This window comes from Oratosquilla oratoria, chromosome 2 (genome assembly GCF_046742065.1).
Source record: "Oratosquilla oratoria isolate Oo_2021 chromosome 2, ASM4674206v1, whole genome shotgun sequence".
Classification (NCBI taxonomy): domain Eukaryota; kingdom Metazoa; phylum Arthropoda; class Malacostraca; order Stomatopoda; family Squillidae; genus Oratosquilla; species Oratosquilla oratoria.
In genome coordinates, this window is record NC_134778.1 from 12,988,447 (window position 1) to 12,997,178 (window position 8,732).

At 37.5% G+C, this 8,732-nt stretch overlaps 1 protein-coding gene across 1 annotated transcript; it reads left to right on the forward strand.

The window, feature by feature from the left end:
• The first annotated feature begins 2,512 nt into the window (after window positions 1-2,512).
• LOC143037015 (uncharacterized) lies at window positions 2,513-5,491 on the forward strand. Its single transcript, XM_076205122.1, has 4 exons — window positions 2,513-3,624; window positions 3,724-3,792; window positions 3,894-3,950; window positions 4,949-5,491. The coding sequence occupies exons 1-4, from the start codon at window positions 3,217-3,219 to the stop codon at window positions 5,360-5,362; spliced, it is 948 nt and encodes a 315-aa protein (XP_076061237.1). The 5' UTR covers window positions 2,513-3,216; the 3' UTR covers window positions 5,363-5,491.
• The last annotated feature ends 3,241 nt before the right edge of the window (window positions 5,492-8,732 follow it).

Here is an 8,732-nt window from a genome sequence, read left to right on the forward strand (position 1 = left end):
ACGGCTTAGAAGACGTTCTGAAGAAAAGTGAAGTCTGTGGATCCCAACGCAAAGAGAAGTGCCTAGTGTTTTTGCAGGGTGGGGGGGAAATTGCTCGTGGAGTAGTGGGAACGTAGGGAAAGAGGAAAAGGGGAGGGATTACTGAGGGAAATGGAAGGAAATGAGGAGGGAGTAGACTTTGACCAGCCAGACAAGCGGAAGGTAAACAAAAGACTTAGCGAGGATCAAATGTCTAATAAAAATGTAAAGATTAGAAGTATAGAGAGGAGCAATACAGAAGAAAGTGACGAGAATATGTTCCAGGGATTTAAAGAGGGTGGGGGGGACACAACCCCCCCCGACTGATAGGAGAGAGTTGATAAGGTGATCGAGGACTTGGAGCGTAAGTTATGCAAAGAAATCTGCTACAGTAAAGAGTGGTGATGACTCATAATGCTCTACTTGAGATGATTACTGACCATACAATGACACAATGGATACAGGAGAACACTAGGTATAGAAATGAAGAAGAGCCATCGAGACTTAATGAAGAAAAATATATGAAAAGAAATGAACAATATAGAAAAGGAAGAATGATGTATGAAAAAACAAACTTTGATAAAATAAGAGAATTCTTCCAACAAGATATACAACAAAGAAAAAGAATATGTAAAATGCTGGCCAGATGAAATAGCAAACTGGATTCTGAAAGAATGCAGGAATGAACTGGCAGACAAAATACATAGCATAATAAGCAGTTCCTTAAAAGAAGGAAAAGTTCCAGAAGATTGGAAAAAAGCAAATATAGTACCTATATATAAAGGAGGAAATAAAGAAGAACCTACCAACTATAGACCAGTCTCTCTAACAAGTACAATAGCAAAAATATGTGAAAGAATTATCAAAAGTAGATGGGTAAAATACTTGGAAAAAAAACAACGTACTAAATCCAAGGCAATTTGGATTCAGACAAGGACGATCATGCGTCACCAATTTAATATGTTTCTATTCAAGGCTAATAGATATAATACAAGAAAGAGATGGATGGGCTGATTGTGCATTTCTAGACCTAAAAAAAGCTTTTGACAAAGTACCACATAAGAAGTTGCTTAAGAAATTAGAATATGAAGGAGGAATACAAGGTAAATTGCTAAATTGGATGGAAGACTTTTTGCAAGAAAGAAAAATGAGAGTAGTGATAAGAGATCAGCACTCAAAATGGAATGAAGTAATAAGCGGTGTCCCGCAGGGAACAGTTCTGGCCCCAATAATGTTTGCTATATATATTAATGATATGGATGAAGGAATTGAAAGCTATATGAGCTTCTTTGCAGATGATGCAAAATTACTGAAAAGAGTGAAAACTGAAGAAGATTGTGAATCACTACAGAGAGATCTAAATAAAGTACAAGAATGGAGTAGGAAGTGGGAGATGGAGTTCAATACAAAAAAGTGTAGTATAATGGAATTTGGAAAAAGCAAAAACAGAATAACAGGATCATATAATTTGGGAAAAGAAGGAATAAAAAAAGTAGAAAATGAGAAGGACCTGGGAGTCATTGTTATGAATAATATGTCACCTGAGAAACATATAAATAAGATTTTTGGAGAAACTTATAATTTAATAAGAACAATCAAAGTGGCATTTACATACCTGGATGAAGAAATGGTGAGGAAAATCCTAATCACCCTGATAAGACCAAGATTGGAATATGCAGCAACGATATGGTCACCAAGTACAAAAAAATGTATAAAAAAACTTGAAAGAATACAAAGAGCAATTACAAAACTGGCACCAACACTCTCAAAACTATCATATGAAGAGAGACTACAAAAACTTAAACTACAGACACTAGAGCAAAGAAGAGAGAGAGGAGATTTGATAGCTATTTACAGAATCATGAAAGGCATAGAATTTACTGATAGAGAGAATCTGATAAAATGGGATGACAGAAATACAAGAGGACACGGAAAGAAAATAAAAAAAGACAGCTATAGAAGAGATTTTAAAAAGAACAGCTTTCCTCACAGAGCAATAGTCAGTTGGAACAAGTTAGATGAGAAAGTGGTGTGTGCAAAAACAATACATGAATTTAAAAATAGTTTAGATAAAATGAGATATGAAGACGGGACCCCACGAGCATAGCTCCCCTTCCCGTAAAATACAACTAGGTAAATACAACTAGGTAAATACACACACACATATATATGTATTCATATATACAGTATATATATAGTATATATATATATATACAGTATATATATATATATATATATATATACAGTATATATATATATATATAGTTACATTCCAAATGAGAAAATAAGTTAATTTGAGAGTAAATTTTCTTTGCTTTGAAATACTATCGTATTCTTTGATGAAAACAAATGTAAACAAATTCAGATGATTCACACTGTTCGGCGCTTATAAGTGTTTATAATGAACACTGTTTTGTTATTGTAAAACTACAAAACTTACAAAATGCCGACTTGGAATAAAATTCAGCAGAGTCCTAACAATCCTGTTGTGTTCTTTGATAGTACAGTCGGACAGACTGTGAGTTACTATTGGGTGAATTTAAAACTCCGGTGAAAGTTGATTACTGGAGATATTGCAGTACATTATCGTGTATGGTAAAATGACAGATGAATCAAAGATTCCTTCTAATAAGGATTTGCATTATAACTTGAATATTTGTATGTATTTTTTTAGAAGTGCACAACTACGCGATAAAGTAATATAAAATAAAATAATAGTTTTATGAATTATAATACATCAACGTGATAATATTATTCTTGGCGGAAATCAATAACAGAAACAGCTGCAAGTAGTACAAACAGAGCATTAGGTTTCATTGCTAGGACGGTAACGTATAGAAGTGCAGAGGTAATTATAAACTATCTAGCGATAATTAGACCCATCCTTGACTATGCGGTACAGTTTTGGTCTCCGCCCTACAGAATGGACATCAATTCACTAGATTCAGTACAGAGAAGAATGACCAAAATGATATATGGACTCAGAAATTTACCTTACGAAGAGAGACTTCCCCGTCCACACGACGCATGTTGATGCGCGATGTTTTGAAGCGATGAATTGAAATCGTGACGTTTCGTTCATCGCAACGTGATGAAAGCAGCGATTTTGGCGAACCGATTTCGAATCGCTGAGTAGTGTGTCAGTGACAGTGGAAGAGAAAGGACGCGCGTTCTGCTTCGTTCTTATATTTTCAGACAATGGAACAATCAACTTCCGCAAAGCCGTTCGAGTGGACCAAAAGTATTACATTATATTTCATTGAGCTATTGAAGCAGCACCCAGCCATTTGGAATATAAAGTGTAAAGAACATAAGATGAGAAACATAAAAAGTGCAAGCATCGAAACTCTAAAAGCTGACTTATATTCTTTTACAAAATGTAATGTGCGGAATGAAGACATAACAAGAAAACTTCATACACTAAAAACACAGTTTCACAGGGAAATGACTGCCATCAAAGCATCAAAGAAGTCTGGTGCTGGCACGGAAGGTATATATACTCCAAAGCTGTGGTGCTTCAATAATTTACTTTTCCTTGCTGAGGGAGAAATCGTACGTGCCTCAACTTCCAGTTTAGATGTAGAAACTACTGAAAACCTTCAACAAGTAAGTTGATAATTCAAATGTGTGTACAAAAGCATGACCATAATTCATATACTAAAGAAGTATCTGCCAAACAAATTATTATTCTCTCTCTCTCTCTAGGGAGGTGACCATGTACGTGCGTCCACTTATTCCAGTTTAGATGTCGAAACTACTGAAAACCTTCAACATGTAAGTTGATAATTCAAATATGTGTACATAAGCATGGCCATAATTCATATACTAAAGATGTATCTGCCAAACAAATTATTATTCTCTCACTCTCTCTCTAGTTGGGTGACCAACATGCGTCCACTTTTTACAACTTAGATGGCGGAGGAAACACACAAGTAAGTTCGTAATTCGTAATTTTATTATAAGTGCATCAGCATAATTAAAATTTGTATACAAATTAGAATATCCCTATGAAATATTTTAATCTCTAGTATATTCCACACATACGTTGTTGCCAAGGAACAGCTCCTTCTTCATTGAAGTAGTCCATAAACTCTTTCCTGATGTCTTTTGCCTCTTTTGTAGGATGTCTCTGTACTCGCTCCAAAGGCAGAAGCTGCGTGTTATCACGCCATGCCCCTGGCGTTACTACTCCATCATCAATATTCTCATTGTCGAAGCTACCCACAGGTGTATATGTTGATGGGTGTTCTCTGCGCAAGAAATTGTGCAGGGCCGTGCAGGCAAGAACGATTTTCTCCACCTTTTGAGGGGATAAATTTATTGCACTTAGGAGAACACTAAATTTGTTTGCCATAATGCCAAATGCATTTTCAACAACTCGGCGCGCTCTTGAAAGCCTGTAGGAAAAAATTCTTTGTTCATTATTTTGATGCTTAATAGGATATGGTTTCATAAAGTGTCTCGTGAGTGGGAAGGCATTATCACCAACGAAGACGTATGGCAGTATTCTGTGGCTGTCACTCAGCTGCTCATCTGCAGGAAGCCCTATTGTTCCTTCTTGCAGGCGCGCACACAGGCTCGTGTTTGCCCACACAAAACCATCCGAAACTCTCCCATTTGTTCCAACATCTACATAGAGGAACTCGTAATTTGCGTTCACTACAGCCATAAGAACTATACTGTGCGAACCCTTGTAGTTGAGGTAGTAGGAATCACTCTCTTCTGGAGGCCGTATTGTGATGTGTTTCCCATCTACCGCTCCAACACAATGCGGGAAATTCCACTTTTCGAAGCATTTCGCCACTGCCTTCCACTCGTCAGGAGTTGTTGGCATCTGTAAAGAAAATGTTAAAAAAATAAATAAATCAAATAAATTTCGTTCTTCCCTTGTACATATGGGTAAATTATTAATAAAATAAAATCTCCACAGATAGTTGAATTGGCAACTCTACCAAGGAATGAGGAGACCAGCGATTATTCATTCACCCCATCACCTGCACCCAGCTTGACATCTGCATCTTCAGTTAACCCCTCGCCGTCGTCTTCCCACTTTGCACGTAGTTCAAGTGGGACTGCAACGAAGAGGAAGGCAGTTGACCAAACGGATAAAGTTTTGGAAATTGCTCTAAGTAAACTCTCATCCCTTCCCGGTCATGGGGATGTAGATCCATATCTAGACAGTGTAGCAAAGTTAGTGTATAATGGACTTAATAATATGAGTGAAGACCAGCGGAGATTAGCCAATAAGCTAATATTCGATGCTATAAGCATGGGTAACATGGGAGATCTTACTAGGGAACATCAGATATTACGAGTAGAAGGTTCGGACAAATTCATGGTATGAAAAGGTATATATTAAGGTTACAGCATATTGCGATACAAAGCACAATTTTACATAGCTATTAAGAACAAAAATTATTTTTCATGTGATATGTAAAAATAATAAAGAAATGAAAACTATCACTGTACTTTGTAACTCGCCTTAAGATAATCCTCCCTAAGGACATAGATGGCTGCATATGTAAAAGTAATAAAATGAAAACTATCACTGTACTTTGTAACTCACCTTAAGATAATCCTCCCTAAGGACATTATAGATGGCTGCACATGTTTCAGGGATGATCAGACTGAGGCTCTGTTTTGAAATTCTAGTGGAATACTGGAGACTTGTGTAGGATCCTCCAACGGCAAGGAAGCGAAGTGTTGCTTCCAGACGAGCACCAGGTGGTATGCTGTCTCGAATGCCAGTGTCCTGCTTGCTAATATATGGATGTATCTTTTTCAGCAATTCATGAAATGCATGGAATGGCATTTGCGTATAATTTTCAAAGTCGGTCTGATTTTCTGCCTGTAGCTCTAAAAAGATTTGATTATAGCTCCCTCGTAGAGCCCGCCGAGATAGCACCTGTTTACACCACAAAGTCCGACGTTTCTTTTTCAAAAGTTTTTTAGTTGCACACGCAGCAACTATACTCCACAGTACAGTTTCTTGGCAGAGTAGAGCGTCGGCAGACATCCTCTTCTCGTGAAAGCCTAATGATGACCGAGATCTAGTTGCTCGCGCAAGGGTGAGATTCGCAATGATGCAGCCCGTCTGGACGCTATTGTTAATTTTTCAACACCACTACTGCATCACGTCATTGATACGTGATGCTCCGTGTGGACGGGGCCCAGGCACCTACCTACACTCTCTGGAAAGACCCAGAGTGCGGGGTGTTCAAGTGGATCAAAGGCTTTAACAAGGGGGATGCAAACAGGGTCATTATATTAAAACAACAGGGCAGGACTCGCAGTAATGGTTATAAACTGGACAAACTTAGGATTTAAAAAAGGAAATAGGCAAGAATTTGTTTACTAAAAAAGGTGGTCGACGAATGGAATGTAGTAAGTGCTGCAACTATCAGTTGTTAAGACACGGTTAGACAACTTTATGGATGGGGATGAGAGGTGGTGATAGATACGGAGCTGCCTAGTGTAGGCCTTATGGTCTCTTGCAGTCTCCTTCATTCTTATGTTAACGTAGCCGCTTTCATTACTTGAGACGCAGTTTTTGATTTGGTAGAGGCGGAGCTAGAAGAAATTGTATTTAAGTTGTGCACACCGACGCGATATAGCATTACTTAAAAAATAAAATATTAATTGTGCAAATTAAAATACATGAACGTATGCGATTTTCTTGGCTGAAAAAAAAATGCTACAATAGTACAAGCCCACTAAGACACGGTACGGACGCCAGGCTGGTCTGTCCAGTCTGATCACTGTCAAACGATGGCTTTCACGTTGTGGACAGGGTATTCTCCAACTACAGGTGGCGTTAATAAGCGCTGTTACAAGGACAATAGGGCTTCCTTGGACTTTATGAGAGAACACGGGGTTCTGCCGTCGTTTGTTAATTGTCCGAGGTACAATAATAATCACCGTCAGCATCAGTGACGACAACGACGACCCGGATGAATTTGAGGTACCGAATTACTAAATATAGGTTACGTTACGTAGGTAAGTTAGGTTAGGTTAGAACAGACGAATTCATCATCCTTTTATTTCTTCGAACTGGGCATCTATCAAAACAAAAATGGCATATCATTCAACCCCTGCGGCTTTGTTAGTAAATTTGTTCTAGCAACCTTTTTGTCATTGATTTCTGCCATGAAAAACACATTACATCGATATATTCTAATTTACAAATTAATAATTAATTTTCTATCGTTATATCGCGTTGGTGTGCACAACTAAAAAATTACCGAAGAAATTAAAGTATGCTAAATTCGTGTATTCTAACTCATCCTAACCAAACCTGGCGACTAAGGGAGTCTATGCAACTTCGTCTGTTTGTTTATAGCTTTTAGCAACTGTTTCTATTATCGATTTCCGCCAAGAATGGCGTTTGTATTACGTTGATGCATTATAATTTACAAAAATTATTATTTAATTCTCTATTGCTATTCGCGTAGGTGTGCTCTTCTAAAAAAAATGTTAAATTAACTTTTGAGCTTCCCAAGATGCCCTGGATTCATTTCTGAAGTTGGAAAAGAAGTGGCTTCCATAGCTGGGAACTAACCTAACCTACCCAGGCAATGTGATCCCTGGACCCCTTTAACAAATATGGCCTTCTGTCATACGAATCCCTTGCTTTGCCTTAATGCCTGGTTATCGAAAGAATGTATATCCCTTAATTACTGTTCAACCTTGGCCAGGGGTACAGTCCTTCATTCATCACATTCATTTTACATGTAATATTTGGGGCACACATTCAAGAAGTATAGGATTCTTTGGCATGGTGCTCACAAAATACCAAATTTGCAATGCAATAATTTCAGCCACAAGCGACTATAATCACTGGTTAGTAACTCGCATGTTCGTATGCATTAGTTGTGCAGTTACAATAATAAGGGTAGATCGGTCTTTTCGCCTGTCTTCCAATGAGAACAGTGAAGAATAAACGGTTTCAAAGACTAAGGTTGCTACAAAGTTTGTCTCTGCGCCATTGGAACGTTTATGTTCGATTCTGTGATCCGACTTCACCTACAACTTTACAAAAGACACTACATAAAATTAATTTCAATATAATGATTATATAAAATTATAAATGGGAATATCACAGCACAGCTCTTTTATGTATATTACTTATATAATATAGTGATGAGTCGACGCAAAAGTATGCTGCGTTCGACTAAGATTCACAATTTCACTAACCTAAACTCATATCTTACTTTATCAGTGCCGCGTTTGAACAAAACATTAGTGTAATTGAATAACATGTTTTTCGTATAAAATTGAATACCGCATTCATATAAGTGAATCAAACATATGTCTATATATGATAAAGTCTATAATAACCTAGCAGGTAAACCTTTGGTATCACGAACGCGAACCACAGGCAGGAACGGACGGCAGGAAATGAGCTCTGATGTACAGCGCCTTTTCGATAGATTCGAAGGAAACACCTAGTTGTATTTACTTTGTTTACGTTCGGGAAAGAGTTATGTTAATCGAGTGACCAAAATTATGAAATAGAGTATTTAACATTAGTGTTAAATACACAAAATGGAGAAAGACAGAAAATGAAACAACGAAGAGACGTTTGTGTGTAAGCGGAGTGGAATCACCGCTGGGGTTATCCCTAAGAAAACTTGTATGATTGGTACCCCGAAATTTACTCAAAGGTTGAATAATAATGCATTTTCGGGGGTTTGTACAAGAAAGTGGAGTATTAA

Bases quoted from the DNA above. Each gene is read 5' to 3' on its own strand.
- LOC143037015 (XM_076205122.1), top strand. From the start codon at position 3,217: ATGGAACAATCAACTTCCGCAAAGCCGTTCGAGTGGACCAAAAGTATT. The intron at 3,793-3,893 runs GTAAGTTGATAA...CTCTCTCTCTAG, and splicing joins CTACTGAAAACCTTCAACAT to TTGGGTGACCAACATGCGTC. The intron at 3,951-4,948 runs GTAAGTTCGTAA...AAATCTCCACAG, and splicing joins ATGGCGGAGGAAACACACAA to ATAGTTGAATTGGCAACTCT.